Source organism: Saccopteryx leptura, chromosome 4, assembly GCF_036850995.1.
Source record: "Saccopteryx leptura isolate mSacLep1 chromosome 4, mSacLep1_pri_phased_curated, whole genome shotgun sequence".
Classification (NCBI taxonomy): Eukaryota; Metazoa; Chordata; class Mammalia; order Chiroptera; family Emballonuridae; genus Saccopteryx; species Saccopteryx leptura.
In genome coordinates, this window is record NC_089506.1 from 69,260,761 (window position 1) to 69,281,774 (window position 21,014).

The following is a 21,014-nucleotide window of genomic DNA, read 5'->3' on the forward strand; positions in this document are numbered from 1 at the left end:
TCAGGCGACCTAGGTATAAACTTTTGATCCTAGGAAAACTCAAATAAGTCAGTGGCTTTGGGAGCCTTGAATAGAAAGGAAAGTGTTTTCCCACTGTGTGTATTTCTTGCCCGCTGGGTGCAAGCTAGGATTAAAGCTAATGGCCCACCAGTTCTTGGCTCTGTTGTTTCATTACCATCTGTCCGAATCCAATGCCAGCCTACATGGGCCAGGCAGCTGTGATGGTGGCCGTGGCTATTGGCTTTACAGCTATTAATTCTTCTTTGTCTCAGGAATGCATCATATCACTGAAAGATTTCTCTTTGGTTATCAAAACTGGGTCTGAACTTAGTAAGACCAAGTGATGTGGTCAATCTCATAAAGAAACTAGAACTAGAGTTGTTTAAAGCTACATTCACTCATTACTACACTTAAGTCAGAAGCTTAGGTGAGTAAGTGCAACTTTGACAATATCTGACTTGATTTGGCCCATATGCTTATTGGTTAAAAGGTATGTATACATTGTTCCTGTTGATGCTTTCCACCAAGGAGCAAAATTGAGGAAGTTCACATAGGTATGTACACTGCCTCATTAAAAAAAAATTGAAAATAATTATAGTTATAAAATGAAGTTAAATTAAATAAATGAATATAGAAAATAAAATGAGGGCAGAGATGATATCCCAAATGTGTGACACACAGTCTTGCTCAACTGTTAAGACTAAGAAGGCATGTTACCTGGTTGGTCCCTGTTGGCCAGATAAAATATATTATGCTCACTTCGTTAAAGATGGCGCTGCTTGGGCTGGGCTTGATTATCTTAATGTGTGTTGGGGGTGGGCTGTGGGCAGGCAGGATCCTTGTATCTTGGGGCTTGGTTTTAGGACTAAGCCTTCCCCACCCTTATTGATGTAGGGTGGTGCACTCTCATGGGGAATCCCATTATGCCTCAAATAAGTGACTTTGTATTAGAGACTTCCCTATTAAAGGTTTGGATTTCTACACTATAAAGTGGGGCAGACCGGGAGCTTGCTCTCTCTCGGTTCCTGAGATTAGCATTAGAGAGCAGAGCAGGGAAAGGCCACGTGGAGGTGACCAGGAGAAGCAGCCAAGATGATGGAGTGCTGACTGAGAAGCCAGTTTGTGCAGAGTTTGTGCAGGGAGAAGGAAGGAGATGGGGAACAGAGGTGAATAAGTCTAGTGAGCTAGAAACCTTTGATTCTAGGAAACTCGGATAAGTCAGTAGCTTTGTGAGCGCTGAATGAGTGGGTTTTGGAGCCCAGTGTGTGTTTTTACTTGCCCGCCGGGTGCAAGCTAGGATTAAAGATGATGACCCACCAGTTCTTGGCTCCGTTGTTTTATTACCATCTGTGCGAATCCAATGTGAACCTGCATGGGCCAGGCGGCATTGACAGTGGCTGTGTATACTGGCCATACAGTCCCCTAAACTCGGAGGTAAGTATTGTTGCAGCACAAGTTTCCATGGACTTGGTATTTTGCAACATCCGGCAAATGGCAACACGTTTGAAAAATGGATTTCACTGTGAAGTTTTACATAACATTCTTTCATAATTCTGAAGAATCTTCCAAAATTAATCCCAGCCTTAATTTTGGAATGCAACATGAGAATCAAATTACGAACACATTACAAGAGCTGCACCGAATCCTTCAGTGTGTGTACCTGGACATGCATACACGTAAACGTAATCCCTCTTAGGGGTTAGAGCTCCCTAAGGAAACTCTGAAGGCACAATATACTGCTTTGTACAACACATCTGAAAAATAATAATTGCACTGAATAAAATAAATAATGAGTAAATTAGAAAGAATCCAACAGATTCATGTTTTTACCTCGTGTTTAAATTATAGGTTAAATGTTTTTCCAGACAGCAAACTGGAGGCTGTGGGGGAGGAGAGCTAGATTACATGGGATTCCTCCTAATTTATGAAAGATAAATATGAATTCTTAGCTTCTTTCCTATTGACTCAATAAAAATATAAAGTGGGCCCTGGCCGGTTGGCTCAGCGGTAGAGCGTCGGCCTGGCGTGCAGGAGTCCAGGGTTCGATTCCCAGCCAGGGCACACAGGAGAAGCGCCCATCTACTTCTCCACCCCTCCCCCTCTCCTTCCTCTCTGTCTCTCTCTTCCCCTCCCGCAGCCTAGGTTCCATTGCAGCGGAGTTTGCCAGGTCGCTGAGGATGGCTCTGTGGCCTCTGCCTCCTGCGCTAGAATGGCTCTGATTGCGGGATGCCCCAAGATGGGCGGAGCATCGCCCCCTGGTGGGCATGCCGGGTGGATCCGCGTGGGGCGCATGCGGGAGTCTGTCTGGCTGCCTCCCCATTTCCAACTTCAGAAAAATACAAAATATATATATATTATATATATAATATATAATATATATATATAATATATATATATTATATATATAAAGTGCTCTAATCATCCGGAAGCTCCATTTTTAAATTACAGTTTTTTGCTTTGATCCACAGCAACGTGTCTTCTCAGAGTTGCTGCAGCGCTGGGAGAATAGCATGGGCACAAGTGTCTCCTAAGAAGTAGCCTTCGGGTGCAGGGGTTTGAAGAGGCAAAGAGAAGGCGTTTCTTTTACCTGTTCTGCCAGAGACTTGCTGCCCACCTACCGGCAGCATGTTTCCGACCAGCCTTGCACAACCTGCCTTTGGCCCCCAACTCCTTCACCTTAGTAAAAGCTGGAGTTCTTCCAAACGGAATGTGTTGAAGAATATAGTAAGGGAAGCTACCTGCTGTGGCATTTATGTTATAAATGCCTTTTTTTTTTTTTTTTTTTCATTTTGAACCTCCCGGCCTTTGTCAAGTACTGGGGAAGAAACCAGCCCCAGCCCCAGCCTCATGCCAGACGGGCGCCCCCTGGCGGCCAGATGCCCAGATGCGCCGTAAGCACTGAAGGGTTTGCGTTCAACCTGAGGCTAAAAGAACTGGGGCGTCGGGCAAGCGACCAGAGTGGGGAGGGGGGCGCGGTAGAGCCGTGCCTGAAGCTCTGGGTACGCGACGAAGCTGGCTCATGTAGCCTCATCCACTCTCACCAAGGGGTGTGGGGATATAGGCCAGTGCCCGGAAATAAGGTATGCCACTTCCCCTGCCCTCTCTAAGTCCAAACCCCAGGCGAGGGCGGGTGAGAGCCCTAGAGAAACATAGAGAAGGGAGAACGAGAACGCAGCGCGGCCAGGAACGTGCTTGGGACATTCGAAACCAGGAGATCGGGAGAAGGCAGCGAGTGCCAGGATAGGTACAAACGGATGTGGGCTGGAGCTGGACCCGGAGAATCAAGCACCACGTTTTCCTAGAACTGTCTCAAGAACTCTAACCTCGTACGGGGGCAAGATCGCAGGTGCTATTCGGGAGTACTAACCGTATTTCCCTGTAAAGTAAAAAGTCTGTATATCATTTGAATACAATATTAGGAGTGTGTGTGGTGTGTGTGAGGTGTGTGTAATTTTTTACTGGTGCTTTCACGTGCAAGCACGTTTCTTACTAACTGAAGGGCAGAGCAGTGTATATGTATGCATTTCTATCTTTATTTTCCTATTTTTAAGTAGGAAAATACAAAATGGAAATTGACAAAATGGACAATAGCGTCTTCTTGAGAAATGGTGACGAAAGGAGTAGGAAATGAAGGATGACTCTTCTGCTCAAGTGGAGGAGGAAATCTGCAGCGGAACTGTGAGCCCCCTTCCCATTTCAGAAGCCAGTGATGTCACCCTTAGTAATCGTGTGTGTGTGTGTGTGTGTGTGTGTGTGTGTGTGTGTGTGTGTTGCTGAATTAACTAATTTTTAAGACTTAGATTGTAGAATTTCCTTAAGCTATTATGTCAAACAAAACAGTAAGAAAGATCTTCAAAAAACCTCCATCTATGTAGTTAACTACCTTTTAAAAAATAAAATCTAATATTAAACCTAAAAACTATAAATCGACACAATCAAAAACAAATCCCGGCCAGAGCAGAAGGTACTTGAAACCCGAATCGGCGTTCCGCTCCTTTAGTACACTGCTCTGGGGTGGGGGAGGAGGTTTGTGCTGGTGCCTGCTGTATAATCGGGTTAATCCAGTAGACAAAGAATAAACCAATAGCCCTCCCACCTCACTTCCCGCTCCCCTTCCCCTCCCCCTTCTTCTCTCCCCGTCGCTCTCTCCAGAGGGATCAGAAGAGGGGAGAGGTGGGCTTGAAATGGATGCCGAACAAAGTCTTAAAACCTGCAGTTTGTTTTAAAAGCTAACAGTGCATGGCCCGGATTAGTTTTAAATGTTCATTCCCTTTTCTTAGTGGCGGGGAGAAAGTTCCATAAGTCAGCCCGAGCCTGTGGCTCGTCCTCATGGTCTCCGGGGAAATCTTAAGGTCAGTGTTTCCTTGAAACTAAATAAACTGACCCTGCCGTGCCCAGCCGGGCCCCGCGGGCGCCCCGCGTGACGGCGCCCGAGCTGCAGGACCGGCCGGGGACGCGCAGGGCGGCGCGGTTGCCCTTTTGAATGCCTCCTGCGGCTCAGAGCGCTGGCGGGCGCTGGAGTGTGAGTGAATGTAGCCCTGCGGAGCCAATGAGCTGGGACCGGATGCGATATATCCTCTGGGACAACAACTGCTCTGTTCCGCCTCGGATCCACATGACGCCACTTACTGCTGCCGCGGCGGCCGCAGAGCTCCCTGCCTCCTCCGGAAAGGCGAGGGCGCAGGCCAACCGCGAGCCCCCCCTTCCCCCCCGCGGGCCCCAGACCCTCCTCCTCCTCCTCCTCCTCCTTCTCCTCCTCCGTACCCACCGCCCCCGCCTCGGCCTCACCGCCGCGCCTCCACAACGCCCAGTCTGCACCACCGAGAGCTGCGCGCTGCAGCGGAGCAGAGGAGAGGGGCCGGCGGAGCGCGCAGCGCCCAGGCCCCCGCGCCCGCCCGGCCCGGCCCCTGGCCCCGCGCCGCCGCCGCTCCGACGCGGTGGCAGCCTTGCGACTTGGCCATCTGGCTTTAGGTTCTCTGTGAGGCCGTTTTCTTTTCTCATTCGTTCATCTGCCAGGAAAAGAGGCTCGCCGTTGGCGCTTCGGCCTCCAGTTCATTGAGAAAAAAGAGGAAATATTCCGCGTGCGCTTCTGGAAAGGGGGGTCGCCTACAGCCCCGAATCCCGGAGTGTTCTTCGACTGGGGACTTGGCTCACGATTTCCCTCTGCTCTTTAACTCCCCCGATTGCTCGGAAGTTGGACTGAAGCAGAGTTTGGAAAGAAGGGGGGGAGTCTGCATCGGCGCTGGAATTATTTGCACGTCGCAGGGAGAAGAGAATCCAACGGAGAGGGGTTGGTGCAAAGCCGCGATCACGGTGAGACGCGTTCGGCTTTTCCCCTCCTGGCGCAGTGACCGGCGCGCTGTGGGCAACATGGAGTAGGTGCAGCCGGTCCGGGAGTGGGGTCTCTCTCCTCCGGCCTCCCATTCTAACTCCCACGTTCCCCGCAGGGATCCAGAGAGCTGCCCGCGGGTCTCCCTCGCCAGAGGCTCGGCCTGCCTGGGCAGGGGCTGCAGTGAGTGCCTACTGCAGTACCTTCAACCCCACGATCCCACACGCCCGCGCTCAGGGGGGGTTGGGGTGGCAGACGGCTCGCTGAGAGCGGGAGAGGGAGGAAAACACTTGTGTTTTCCAGGTCGCCGTTGCAGGCGCCCGCATTTCTAACCTGTTCCTCTCCCGGCAAAGCGAGTCCTGGGAGAGGCTGTCCCGAGGCAGGAGTGCCCCCGGGACCGAGGTCGCGTAAGTCGTTCGCCTCACGGGGGCAGCGAGACCTCACGGCTGAGAAAAGGTCCAGGAAGCCGGGTGGACCGAGCCCCTGCCGCTGTCCCGTGTGGACAGAGCCCGGTTTCGGGTGGGAGCGTCGCCCTTCCTGGCGCCGGGTCTCTGCGGTTCGGAAGTGCAGGTTTCTCTTTTTTTCCGTTCTCCTTGGTCCGCCTGGGTCACGCTTTTTTTATTTTGGGGAGATTGGGTTGACCCAACACAGGAAGAAAGTCATCAAGCGGTCGCGATCGTTTTCCATTACCTGAAAATAGGTGGCAAAAGAGGTTAGCCCCCCCCCCCCCCCTTTGACTGGCTGATCTACTTCTTTGTTGTTTTTTAATTCGGGATCTTGTGCGTTTTTACAGAGCGTATTCTGTCGGTTTGCCCCACCCTTGTGCTGAAGTTCTTTTCCCCTAATCCTTAGTCTGATCACACACGTAATGGGGGTTTCAAAGTACTTTCAAAGGTGGAGGGTAAGGGGACTCAGGGTGGGGGAAGCTGCGGAGGAGGCCAGAGGTCGGGCAGAAATAACTTTTTAAGAACCCCTCCCTCCCCCAAGATGCTTCTTTCCGCTGCAATCAAATCTTCACGGAAAGTTCCCAGCCCAGGGATGTGGGTCCTGCATGCCCGACGTGTGCAGTGTGGCCCTGGAAAATGTACTTTCTTTAAGAAGTAATTTCTTCCTAACTGTAAGAAATATAGATGTGTGTATTTGAGTACAGAGGCATGTGCAAATTGCAGGCAGTGCCCCTTCGGTCAGTGCATGATGGAGTCGCCCAGTGTGCGTGGGTTAGATCTCCGTGTCCCCGGCTGTGTCTAGGCAGGGCTTTCGTCTCTTCAAGGTGTCCGGGCTGGAAACCCGTGCCCGATGTTCGAGGGTCTTGGCCGGATCGCCCTGCAGTGGGCTACGTGATCTCTCCCCGGGGGTGGATTGGATCCCTCTTGGAGCTAGGAGGCAGTTGTTCCGGGTGGGGTAGATTTTAGCTGGGAAGGGAGGGGAGGCGGAGTGTGATGGAGCGTTTCACAGCACGTCCCCTTCATTAGCGCCCGCGCACCCCCCCCCCCCCCCCGCCTGTCAGTCTGTCTCGGGACTGTGCGCAGGGGGGCTAGCCTGGCCTCTGAGCTGCGTCAGTCCGCGGGGAGGAGAGTCCCCCGGGGCTCTGACTGTGTCCCACCTGCTGGGGACGGTGTTGGGGCGCTGATAGAGCCGATAAACGGAGTGAAAGCAAGAGCAAGGTTGCCTTGTTTGCCTTTCTGTTGGAAGTGAGATACGGTTTCCAGCTCTGCCTTGTGCGGAATTGGGAGGCGTGTGTCACCTGCCTGTGTCGCTTCTAAAAGTCAGAGGTTGGATAAATGTCTACTTTTGCCCGTTTTTTTATTCATTGTAGACTCAGTGATAAAGGGGATGATAGTTTCAAGTTTATAGAGATTGCAGTTTAATTGCAATCTTGTCAAAACGATAGCTTTGAGATGTGACACTTAATTTTTAAAACATTTCCTGTTGTCACCAACCAGTGTATGTTCTCAACTATTTCTTTTAGAAACGGGCAAAGTATTTAAGAGTTTTACGTAATTTGTTTCTAAAACAGAATAAGAGTCAGCTACAAAATTTTTAAGTTCTGCAATCAGGCTGTAAAATATTTGACTCAAGTTGAGAAGTTGAAAATTAGTTTCTATGTTGTTGCTTGTTGTGAGTTTGTTTGAATGTGTTCCTAGCCCCTTAAAAGGATTTGAATCGATTTGTTTTTTAATTCTAAAACTTTGTGACTACTATGTAGTTAATGACAGTGCATGATTGTTGTAAAATTTATAACTATTCTCTGGGAGGGGGGATATTTACTTTTTGCATGCCATAGTCATTGTACAGGATTTTATCAAGTCACAGAATACTAGCTAATTCATAGTTTAATGTATTTGATGTAAAAGCAGACTTAAAGGAAGAATTTTTAGGCTGTATTTATTGATGCCAAGGACAAATAGCCATAATAATCTAAAACCTTTTCAAATTTGGAGAAGGCGTTCAGCTTTTGAAAATACCAGCAGCAGTGGTTACGTTCTAATATTACTTTCTTGCAATTTTTACAATGAACCTGAACGTTGCAAATGTTACGTTTATTTAAATAAAGAATCATTACTTAAGTGATGCAAACAAAGATCAGCTTTGTGTCACTGCACATCACAGGGTTAAAGAATTGTCCATACCCAGCCAAAATTTTATGTTTTGCAGGCATTTGATCATGTGGCCAGTCTCATCACCCTCACAGGCACTCAGATGCAAACCCTGTCTCAGGGGAAGTGGGAAGTGAAGAGTTAACTCAGATGGGTGGAGAGTGGGAAGTATCCTGGAGTGTAAACCTACTCTTTCCTCTTGGTTTCCATAGGAATTCAGATGTGTTCTAAGCCTGCTGGAGTGAGCACACTTCTAAGACCTGATGGAGGCCAGAGCTCAGAGCAGCAGTGGGTCACAGCCCTTGCTTCAGGCATCCCGTGACAGCGGCAGACAGCGTGGGGAACCTGACCCTAGAGAAGCCCTCACCCAGCAGGTACACGTGTTGTCCCTGGATCAGATCAGAGCTATACGGAACACCAATGAGTACACAGAGGGGCCTACTGTGGTCCCGAGACCTGGCCTCAAGCCTGCTCCTCGCCTTTCTGCTCAGCACAAACACGAGAGACTCCATGGTCTGCCCGAGCACCGCCAGCCTCCCAGGCTCCAGCACTCACAGATCCATTCTTCTGCACGAGTTCCTCTGTCCAGGTCCATCAGCACGGTCAGCTCGGGATCTCGGAGCAGTACGAGGACAAGTACCAGCAGCAGTTCCTCTGAACAGAGACTGTTGGGACCATCCTTCACCTCTGGACCAGTAGCTGATGGGATAATCCGGGTGCAGCCCAAATCTGAGCTCAAGCCAGGTGAGCTTAAGCCTCTGAGCAAGGAAGATTTGGGACTGCATGCCTACAGGTGTGAAGACTGTGGCAAGTGCAAGTGTAAGGAGTGCACCTACCCGAGGCCTCTGCCTTCAGACTGGATCTGCGACAAGCAGTGCCTTTGCTCGGCCCAGAACGTGATTGACTATGGGACTTGCGTGTGCTGTGTGAAAGGTCTCTTCTATCACTGTTCTAATGATGACGAGGACAACTGTGCTGACAACCCGTGTTCTTGCAGCCAGTCTCACTGTTGTACACGTTGGTCAGCCATGGGCGTCATGTCCCTCTTTTTGCCTTGTTTATGGTGTTACCTTCCAGCCAAGGGTTGCCTTAAATTGTGCCAGGGGTGTTATGATCGGGTTAATAGGCCTGGATGCCGGTGTAAAAACTCAAACACAGTTTGCTGCAAAGTTCCCACTGTCCCACCCAGGAACTTTGAAAAACCAACATAGCATCGTTAATCAGGATTATTATAGTAATAAGGATTGTTCTTTTTCTTTTCCTTTTTAACACATATGCAGCCAACTAAACAGTTATAATCTTGGCACTGTTACTAGAGGGATATTCTTTGTTGTTTGCAGTGAAATGCTTTTGTCCATGTGCCATTTTAACTGATATGCTTGTTCTAGTTAATGGAGCTCAAGGTATGGGATACAAACCTGGCGACTCACATGTTGCATAAGCTAAAGCAACAGACACTCCTAGGCAAATTTTTTTGTTTGTGAATAGTCCTTGCAAAATTTGTAAATTAGGAAATGACTTTTTTTTTTCATTGTTTTCTTCAGAGATAATGTGCTATATTTTTGTATATACAATAATATTTGCAACTGTGAAAAACAAGTTGTGCCATGCTATATGGCACAGTCACAAAATATTATACTAATATGTTGTACATTCGGAAGAATGTGAATCAATCAGTATGTTTTCAGATTGTATTTTGCCTTACAGAAAGCCTTTATTGTAAGACTCTGATTTCCCTTTGGACTTCATGTATATTGTACAGTTACAGTAAAATTCAACCTTTATTTTCTAATTTTTCAACATATTGTTTAGTGTAAAGAATATTTATTTGAAGTTTTATTATTTTATAAAAAAGAATATTTATTTTAAGAGGCATCTTACAAATTTTGCCCCTTTTATGAGGATGTGATAGTTGCTGCAAATGAGGGGTTACAGATGCAAATGTTCAATATAAAATAGAAATATATTAACGTTTGAAATTAAACCGAGCTGTTTGGTCTTACTTTACTTTCCTTTTTCTTAAAGTGAGAAACCACATTTTTTGGTCAGGCTAGCATTTTAGTGAAATAGTTTAACTGGTCTATAAGAATTGTATCATGGATATTTGATGATTTTCAGAGATAATTCTAGTAATCGGAAATAACTGAGCATTAGACACACCTATATTAATCATGAGAACTTACTTGGCTCTATCATTGCTCTTGTTCTTCCATCTGTTTTTGAAGATTTGCTCACTTACCTTTGTTTTGCAGGGTTTTTTGTTATATTTTTTAATCCTAAAGTGAGTCATTTAGAAGATTCCCCTAAAAGATTAACAAATAAACATTCTTTATACCCAGTATTAAGAATGAATGCCATGAGGATCATTTAAGACCAGTGAAACAGATTTAATTCAACAAACTTACTGAATATCTTCTGTGTGTCAGGCAGGCAGTATGCACATATATATGTTATAACTGAAGCAAAAATGTTTTCTTGACTTAGCTGATCATGTTGTTGGGTTTTTTTTTTCCAGTATTTTTAGTGTTAGACTCTCAAGATTTATTTTGTCACCGTGATACCAATTCCTTATGTTAGGAAAGACGTTGAAAAGACAGCTTGATTTTGATTCAGGTAAAGGTTATGATGAAATGGTAGCCAATATTGGCCTAATAAGAGAAGGTTGAGCAGAATGACTTTGAGAGGGTCCTGTCTTATTTAATAAAATTATCCAGAAAATTGTTAAACTTTACTCTGGGAAAAAGATACAGTATGACACAAGTTTGTTTTCAGTTGTCTTTTGTGAAAAAACAGCAAGCTGCTACCAGCCCGTTGACAAATACAAGGATTTTTTATTTTTAATAAGTCACTTGATTTAATTAGTCACTTTGCTGCCAAGAATCACTGGAAGTCTAGGAAATGATTTACCTGTCGTTATTGTTTAATCTCTCGTTTCCTGTTCTGAGGCTCCTCTTTGGTTATGAGGTCTTTATAGCACAAGTTGTTTGTTTGTGTGTTTGTTTTCTTAAACTGGCTTTCATGGGACTACAGAACCTCTTGAACCAACACATTGCTGTAAGGACCTTTAATTTTCTCTAAACTTTCTCCAAAAAAAAAAAAAAAAAAAAAACCCAGTTAAATTCATTTAAAAATGAGTTTTTCTTAAGTTTAAACTTTGGGATACTGAATATTGCAATTCTAATACTCTTAAAATTTAACCCTTAAAATGGTGTAAGAGGATTAGAATATTGAAAAATTAGGCAGGGTTTCTTATTCATTGGATTGCTTGCAAGATTTATAAAGCACCAAAAAATGGACTGATTAGCTTTATTTAAAAACTGCCATATGTATTGATATTGGTAAAGAAAAATTATTTTCATTGCATAAGCAGTTTTCAGAGCGTTGTATAGACAATTGCTTCTTAGGCAATTGGGTGTTTATTGAAGAGGTCGAGTAAGAACTCTTCGCCATGATGACTGACTCAGAATATCTGATGTGGCCTAGGAATTTGCATTTTTAGTCAGTCATTCCACTAGTGCTTAAGCACAGTGAGAATGACTGAGGAATTGTTTTCTAATTGATATTTTTAATGTTTTTCTAATGGAGTCCAATGTAAAGCAAAATTCACTAGGTTGAATGCAGAATATATTAAGAAGAGGATTTGGTGTATTTATGAAGTTCTGATGAAAATTATTTAAAAATAAATAGGAAAATTGGATTCCTCAATAAGCTTTCAATTGTCCTATTAAATGTTGAGTTTATCTTTAAACCAATATGGAATTAATTTTCAGAATATGGAAAATTAAATGTTTATGTCTAAACATTAAAAGCAGCTAGTGCTCTTCAGTGTGTTAAAGAGAATTATTATTATTATTTTTTTAATTTATTCATTTTAGAGAGGAGTGGGGGGTGAGAATGAGGAAGCATCAACTCCCATGTGTGCCTTGACCAGGCAAGCCCAAGAGTTCAAACCAGCAACCTCAGCGTTCCAGGTCGACGCTTTATCCACTGTGTTACCACAGGTCAGGCTTAAAGAGAATTTTTAAATGTTCCAAGTCTTTGCACTGAGCTATGCAAGAATAACCACCTCAAGTTCTTAATTGTTAAATTCACGGAAATTCATAAATACAGTAAGTTTAAAATCAATGGTCAGCAGTTTGGTATTGTGATAGGTTCAAAGTATAATGATACAGCAAACATACCAGTTGACTGCTACACGTTAATGGAAATCTTAACTATTTTTCTGGTTTCTTGCTTTTATGTTTTTAGAAAACTACATTCTCTATATTGAGATTCATTTAAGAGTGACAACTTGATTATTACTTAAAACATTCGTTTATGTGATTTGAGGAGGAGGATTTTTTTTTTAACGCCCTGCCAAATATCTGCCATGTTGGAGCATGCTCTGGGGATTGTCTGTGAAAGAAGAAAGAGAAAACTAAGTGCAGATACTCCCAACCAAACTTTTGCATAACTTCTTTCCCCATATAGGAGTGTCTCAGGACTATTTGCCTCCAGGCTATATAAATTAAGATACTGATGTCAGAGAAGTGAATTTGTTCTTTGTACAGTGCTGTGAGGTATCTGATAGGCAGTTAAGGGGTTTGATGTAATTTATTAACTTGAGTATATAGGTCAAAATGGAAAGGTTTAATAGGTTAAGAGTTGCATTTGCAGTTATATCCACAGTTGGCTTTTTGTCTTCCTCTTTTCAATGTGCAAAAGGACCAGAACATTAGTGCAAAAGTCTCCACTTTGAAAATTGTTTAGTATTTAATGTAGATTAAAAAACAAACAAAAGATTGTCATCTGTTGCACAATATTTTTTATTATTTGAGTGAAAAAAAATAGAACATTAGCTAGTTACATCAATACTGTATCAGCATCCATTTTTTGCTTTTCTTTATCTATTAGGTCATGTTAATTTCTGTTTCTTCATTTCTCTGTAACATATTAAAGGTGGATCTCTACTGTTTGAAGACCAGAGCAGATTCTAAAATAAGGTCTATCTGGTTTGGCCTAACTGATGATCAGAGTGAAGCTGTATATATGGATATTTAACAACTGGTTTGGCCATTGGTGGGAGGATAAAACTGTCAGACTATACCATGTATAGCGATCCTATAGTTGGATTTTATTTGATGGCATACCACCACCTTCTATATCACGAGACAACTATGTGAATAATACTAATGACAGTGCACCTCTGCTCAAAATTAAAGCTAAAATATTCATTTAATTTCAATAAAAAAAGAAAAGGGAAGCCCTGACCGGTTGCTCAGTAGATAGAGCATTGACCAGGCACGTGGCAGTCTTGGGTTGATTCTCCGTCAGGCAGGGCACACAGAGTAACCATCTTCTATTCCCCTCCATCTCCCCCTTCTCTCCCTCTTCTCCCGCAGCCAATAGCTCAACTGGTTTGAGTATAACCTGGGAACTGAGGATAGCTTCCCCAGACTGTCAGCCTCAGGTGCTAAAAATAGCTAGGTATTGAGCAACTGAGCAGGAACCCCAGGTGGGGGTTGGGGGTTGCTGGGTGGATCCCAGTTGGGACGCATGCATGCATAAGTCTGCCTCACTGTCTTCCCTCCTCTGACTTAAAAAAAAAAAAAGAAAAAAAGGGAGATAGAAATGGAGCAAATAAAAAAAGATTACTGCAAACTTTTATCAAGGGCTAGCAAATGTTTCAAATTTTTATTTAAAACTACATTGTGATGACATCAAGAATTTTTAAAAGCCAGTCTTATTTGGCAACTTTCTTTTAAAATAAACTATTAAAGAAGAGATTAGAATGAAGCCTGTTTTGGCTTTTGGCTTGGCTAAATGAGGCATGTAAGCCTTCAGCATAGCGCAAAGAAGTTTATTTCCCAAAACAGTTCTAATACACAAAGAAAAATAGCTTAATACAAGGACCATTTGGATTGGAATTGGGGCACCAAAATATGACATTTCAATTTAACAAATGTTTTTTGAATGGCTGTTCCTTACAAATCAGGTCTAGTTGATGTGATAAGAAAGAAAAGGGCTGCCTGACCAGGTGGTGGCGCAGTGGATAGAGTATCAGACTGGGATGTGGAGGATCCAGGTTCGAGACCCCAAGGTTGCTAGCTTGAGCGTGGGCTCATCTGGTTTGAGCAAAGCTTACCAGTTTGAGCCCAAGGTTGCTGGCTCGAGCAAGGGGTCACTCGGTCTGCTGAAGGCCCCCCAGTTAAGGCACATATGAGAAATCAGTCAATGAACAACTAAGGAACCGCAACGAAGAATTGATGTTTCTCATCTCCCTTTCTGTCTGTCTGTCCCTATCTCTCCCTCTCTCTGACTCTCTGTCTCTTCCACAAAAAAAAGAAAGAAAAGGGCTAGGAACTAATACATGACAGAACTTTAAAACAAAGGCACAAGCAAGGTGCCATGAGAATAGATATTAAGGAAAGTCCTGATACATTCTAGGTTTTTTTGTTTGTTTGTTTGGGGGGGTTTTTCTCTGGTTTTATGTTTTTACTTAAGATCACAAGAGAGGGGACATCTGTCCTGTCAGTAAGGTTGTCGACAGTTTCTTTATCCAATCCAACCTAGGGCTCTGGAGATCGTGGGGGTGGCTGGGCATATCTGGTATGTTCCTCTCATCTTTGATGGACACTGGTGTCACCTGGTTTATCATGGCAGTGTGCTTGGTTTAGGAGATGAAGGGGAGCAGAATTCTAGCAAGGCCCCCAATGGGGAAGGGCAAGAGCAGCACTGACTCTGAACAGGGCATTCTTGAGAAAAATGGGAGTGCTGGAGGGATGAGTAGGGAGGGGCACCTTCCCTGCCATATTCATTTCACCGTCAGCAGCCTTTTTATAATCTTATTTTTAAATCTATTTTGATTTATTTATAGAGAGAGAGGAAGGGAGAGATACACACAGAGAGAGAGAGAGAAACATTAACTTGTTGGACTTATTCCACTTATTTGTACTGTTATTGGTTGTCTCTTGTATGTGTCCTGACCGGGAATCTAACCCAAAACCTCGGCCTGTTGGGATAGCATGGTAACCAGCTACCCACCAAGATCTGATGCATTAATAGGAGGTTTGGTCTCAAGGTCTTGGCAATGATTATCACTATTTAAATAGCCAGAGGTTTTGCTAAGAGAGGTGCAACAGAATTAGCATCACTCATGAAATAAAATTAATCACTACACTAATATTCTAAATCTTAAATGAAATAGGGAGATGTTTGATTAATATTTAGACAGCTATATTTTGCTGTTTATCCTTAAAAGTTTATGACACAATAACTTTCCTTGAAATATATGGGTTAAAATACACTTTAAAGATATTTAAGAAATAAGTTGGAAAGGGCCATGTATTCTTGTTCTCTCAGTTTCGCTGGAATTAATCTCTTGTCATTAGCCCATAATTTTAGCCTGCTTTTATTTGTAGAATAGAATAAACACGTGTGAAGAATGAACTAGAGATAACTAGCTGAGAAAAAGTGTGTTTGTGTGAAAGGAAGTAGTTGAACTTTGGAGCAGTTCTGACCTTGCTAAAAACCAATGCCTGAACCCTGGATTCTCAGGTCCACATGGTTATCAAAGCCTAGATGACCATCTCGAGCTCTTAAGGTAATACATCTTCACTTTGAAATGGTTTTGTGCTCTAATACCTGGCTTGTTGACTTACATCAATATGGCTTACAGTCAAGCAGGGTTCTGGGAAAAAACATTTTTGTATCTTCCTTCATTTCTCCAAGTCCTTAGTAAGTTCAGTGCACCCTTTGTAGTCCCCAAACCCAGCTCAACAGTAGGCACAAAGTAGCACTCATAACAGGCTTGGCATATCCGAAAACCCAAGCTTTTTTTTTTTATGAGGCCAGTATTATTCTAAATTTAAATTTAAATAAAGACACTACAAAAAGAAAACATTATAGGCCAATATCCCTGAAGAATATAGATGCAAATATCCCAAAAAACAGATCATCAGTGCATTAAAAAGATCGTACACCATGGTCAAATAGGATTTATTCTGGAGATACAAAGTTGGTGCAATATTCTCAAATCAATAGACATGATACATTGCATAAAGAAAATGAAGGAATAAAAATTACATGATCATACAGATAGATACACAAAAAGCATTTGATAAAATCCAGCACCCATTTATGATAAAAACTCTCAGCAAAGTGGGGATAAAGGGATCTTACCTCAACATAATGAAGGCCATATATGACAGTCTCAGAGCTAACATTATACTCAACAGAAAAAAATTAAAATTATTTCCCTTAAGAAGTAAAACAGGAATGCCCACTCTTTTTCAAAATTGTACTGGAATTCCTGGCCACAGTAATCAGACAAAAAGAAGAAATTAAAGGCATCCAAACTGGAAAAAAGGAAATAAAACTGTCATTATTTGCAGATGACATGATACTGTATATAGAAGATCTTAATGACTCAACCAAAATACTACTAGATCTTATAAATGAATTTGGCAAAGTAGCAGGACACAAAATTAATATTCAGGAAATGGTGGCATTTTTATATACCAATAATGAAATATCAGAAAGAGATATTAAGGAAACAATCCCACCTGACCAGGTGGTGATGCAGTGGACAGAGCGCTGATCTGTGATAATGAGGACCCAGATTTAAAACCCCAAGGTTGCCAGACTGAGTGCAGGCTCATCTGTCTGGAGCACGGGGTCACCAGCTTGAACGTGGGATCATAGACATGACATTATGGTCTCTGGCTTGAGCCCAAAGGTTCCACTGGTTTAAAGTCCAAAGTCATTGGATTGAGCAAGGAATCAGTGGCTCAGCTTGAGCCCCCCCCCCCCCCCCAGTCAAGGCACATATAAGAAGCAATCAGTGAATAACTAAAGTGCTGTAACTATAAATTGATGCTTCTCATCTCCATATCTGTCTCTCTGGCTCTGGTTCTGTCTCTCTTTTGTGCAGAAGGAAAGAAAAAAGAAAGAAAAGAAAGAAGGAAGGAAGGAAGGATGGGAGGAAGGAAGGAAGGAAGGAAGAAAGGAAGGAAGGAAGGAAGGAAGGAAGGAAGGAAGGAAGGAAGGAAGGAAGGAAGGAAGGAAGGAAGGGAGGGGAAGGGAAGGAAGGAAGGAAGGAAGGAAGGAAGGAAGGAAGGAAGGAAGGAAGGAAGGAAGGAAGGAAGGAAGAAACAAAAAGAAAACAATCCTATTTACTATTGTAACATACACAAAAAATAAGTTAGCTTGGAATAAATTTAACCAAGGAAGCAAAAGACCTGTACTTAGAAAATTATAAGATACTAAAAAAAGAAAATGAGAAAAATACAAATAAGTGGAAATACATACCATGTTCATGGGTAGGAAAAATTAACATCATTAAAATATCCATGCTACCCAAACCAAACTACAGATGTAATGCAATTCCTTGTAAAATACCAATGGCATAGTTCACTGATCTAGAACAAACATTTTTAAAATTTATGTGGGACCATAAAAGACCCTAAAAAGCTTTAGCAATCTTGAGAAAGAACAAAGTTGGAGGTATCATCGATGAAAATATTATTGAGGTTATCTTAGATATCTTTGGAACCTATAGGCTCATTTGAACAACCTTTTGCACTGTGCAGAGTGTTTACCAATCATGGGCAACAGACAAAAAGCATTTGGACAAACTTACATAGTATTCAATGCATCATACATGTGGAGTTCAGAAATCAAGCGCCAGTTTGTACTGTGTTGCATTGTTATGTGCAGTAAAATAAAACTTTATTTGTTGCCTATTTTTGTTTCCAGCCAGGTAGGTTATCCATAGGCTCTAACTCCCACCCTCTCTCTATAGTTCATTCTTTTCATGTTTGTACAAGTAGTGTTCCAACAACATTGAACTTATAGTGTTCAATGAATTGTACCTGTGGCATTTGGAAACCAAGTACCAGTTTGCACTACAGTGCACTTCCATGTGCAGCATGATAAAACTTTATTTGTTGTGTGTTTCTGATTCCAGCCCGCTGCCTCTCTCAGTAGTGCATTTTTTTCATGCTTACACAAATAGCTGTGCATACACCTGCCTTTTCAGAATGTGCCCATTTCATTTGCAAATAAATTATTGTGTGTTTTAGTGTTACAGTGCCGTAAATTTTAAAACCTACAAAATGAAAAGAAAAAAAACCAAAAACTATTTTACTTTTCTTAAAAACAAACACAATAGTCAAAAGAAACGTAATGATGGATGGCATTTAAAGTAAACCAAGTGCTAGTGCTTCAAGTTTAAAAAAAAAAAAAAAACAGTGAAAAAGAAATGTGTTGATAATTTGGAAGATGCAAGTGAAACCAAAAATGAAAAAAGAAACTTTGTTAGGCAGTACAATAAGGAGTATTTATAACTTGATTTCACTGTAGCACCTTGTAGTGAGTGATCACCATGCAAAAGTGTGTAGTATGTTCTGAAATTCTGTCAAATGATGCAATGAAACATTCCAAACTTACTCATCATTTGTATTTGAAGCACAGCAATCTTATTGAGATGCCATTGCATTTCTTTGGAAGATTACACAAACAAATGATAAGTCAGAAATTTCAAATGAAGAAAATGGTGACTAGTAACAAATCGCTATTTTGGTTGTCTTATTTAGCTGCCCTTCAAATGTTGAGTGCAAAAAACCATTTATTGTTGGTAAAGAATTAGTAAAACCTTGCATCTTTGATGTCACTAGGGAAATTTGGGGTCTTTAGGCCACATAAAACCTTGAGGCTATACTGCTTTTAGACAATACCACTCAGAAAAGAATTGGCCTGACCAAGCAGTGGAGCGTCAGGCTGGGATGTGGAGGACCCAGGTTAGAAACCCTGAGGTCACTGGCTTAAGCGCAGGCTCATCGGTTTGAGCAAGGCTCACCAGCTTGAGTCCAAGGTCACTGGTTGAGCAAGGGGTCACTCGGTCTGCTGTAGCCCCCCAGTCAAGGCACATAAGAGAAAGCAATCAATGAACAACTAAGGTGCCACAACTAAGAATTGATGCTTTTCATCTCTCTCCCTTCCTGTCTCTCCCTCTGTCTCTGTCATACAAAAAAAAAAAAAAAGAATGTTGATATAACCAATGATATTGAAGAGCTAATTGTAGAGGGGATAAAGAAATTAAAATGTTTGGCCATTCAATTTGATGAATGAACTGACATGAGGAACCATTCTATTCTAATTTACTTTGTGAGGTATACTGGCAATAAAGACTTTAGGGGAGAACCACTCTGTTGTCTTGATCTACCTGGTCATACCATTAGTTCAGAGATATTTTTTGCTCTTGTTAAGTACTTCCAAGCAAAGGGCTTAGATGGGGGGAAATGAGTTGGAGTATGAACAGACATTGCTGTGAGCATGATTGGACATCACTCAAAGGGTAGTTGCAAAAATAAAGGAAATTACACATCCAGAAATGTTGTCCACGCATTGTATGATTCACCAGCAGCATTTAGTTGCAAAGAAACTTTCCCCTGAATTGAATACAATGATGAATGACTCAGTGAAAATTGTTAGTGATATTTGTAGTAGAGGTGTGAACTCCAGACTGTTCACAACACTATGTGAAAGCACGGATTCACAGCACCAATATCCCCTTCTCTGTACAGGAGTGAGCTGATTCTCAAGAGGAAGGGCTCTTTCACTTCTTTTTGAGCTGAGAGAAAGAGTGAGACAGTTTCTGCAAAAGCGAAACTGCATTAGTAGAGTTTTTGTTGAATGAAGAATGGATGGCTAAGCTTGCATATATGTCGAAAATATTTAGCACCTTCAATAAACTAAATATTTCTTTTTTGGGGTTTAATGAAAACATTTTTACATTAAGAAATAAAAGAAATGCATTCAAAAAGAAACTTGCTGTTTGGGATCGTCACATATAGAAGACGATATAGAAATGTTTCTAGGTTTCCAAGGCTTTTTGTCGATGCAGATATCAACTATAAAAAATCATATTTAATATAGTAAGTCAACATTTGAGAGTTTTAGTTTAGAACTTTGACCATTATTAACCTAAAAATGAGGATCCCTGTAGAGGTAACCTTTGGATCAACAACCCATTCGTGGAAGATATCAATTCCTGCTCCATTCATCATTGTGAAAAAGAAAAACTAGGTCCTGGCTGGCTGGCTCAGTAGAGCATCGGCCCAGTGTATGCACATACCAGGTTTGATTCCCAGTCAGGGCACACAGGAAAAGTGACCATCTGCTTCTCTCCTTCTCCTTCTCCCTCTTCTCTCCCTCTTCCCCTTCTTCAACCAGTGGGTCAATTGGTTCAAGCATTAGCCCAGGGTGCTGAGGGTAACTCAGTTGGTCTGAGTATCAGCATCAGGTGCTAAAAATGCCTTGGTTGATTCAAGCATCAGCCCAAAACAGGGGTTGCTGGGTAGATCCATGTTGGGGCACATGTGGGAATCTGTCTCACTATCTCCCTTCCTCTCACTTAAAAAAAACAAACAAAAAAGATAATGCACAAAATACTAATAAGTTTTTATTTCTGCCTTAGCAGTCTCTGAAATAATTCTATTTTCACCTGTCCCCAAGTGAAAAATGTTTAAAACTATGGATCTAATCAGATGTTGATTCCTTCAAGTGTATTTATTCTTCCTTACAGATATTTTATTCTTCACATTTGACTTGTTCTTTTCTATAGTTTCTTTCTTTCTTCTTCTTCTTCTTTTCCAACTGAAAGGAGTGGAGATACAGAGACAGACTTCTTCATGTGCCCCGACTGGGATCCACCTGGCCACTCTCGTCTGGGGCTGATGCTCTGCCCATCTGCCACCATTCTCACAACTGAGCTATTTCTTTTTTTTTTAATTAATTAATTTATTTATTTATTCATTTTTTTTAGAGAGGAGAGGGAGAGACAGAGAGAGAGAGAGAGAGAGAGAGAGGAGAGACAGAGAGAGAGAAGGGGGGGAGGAGCTGGAAGCATCAACTCCCATATGTGCCTTGACCAGGCAAGCCCAGGGTTTCAAACCGGCGACCTCAGCATTTCCAGGTCGACGCTTTATCCACTGCGCCACCACAGGTCAGGCTTGAGCTATTTCTAGCACCTGAGGTAGAGGCTCCATGGGGCGATTTTCAGCAGCTGGGGCCAATGTGCTTGAACCAATAGAGTCATGGCTTCAGGA

The 21,014-nt window shown here is 42.6% G+C and overlaps 1 protein-coding gene across 1 annotated transcript; it reads left to right on the forward strand.

Moving 5' to 3' along the window:
* The first annotated feature begins 4,810 nt into the window (after positions 1 to 4,810).
* On the forward strand, positions 4,811 to 10,963 carry SPRY2 (sprouty RTK signaling antagonist 2). The gene is made up of 2 exons (XM_066380694.1): positions 4,811 to 5,313; positions 8,139 to 10,963. Exon 2 carries the CDS (start codon positions 8,190 to 8,192, stop codon positions 9,135 to 9,137), a length of 948 nt encoding a protein of 315 aa, XP_066236791.1. The 5' UTR covers positions 4,811 to 5,313; positions 8,139 to 8,189; the 3' UTR covers positions 9,138 to 10,963.
* The last annotated feature ends 10,051 nt before the right edge of the window (positions 10,964 to 21,014 follow it).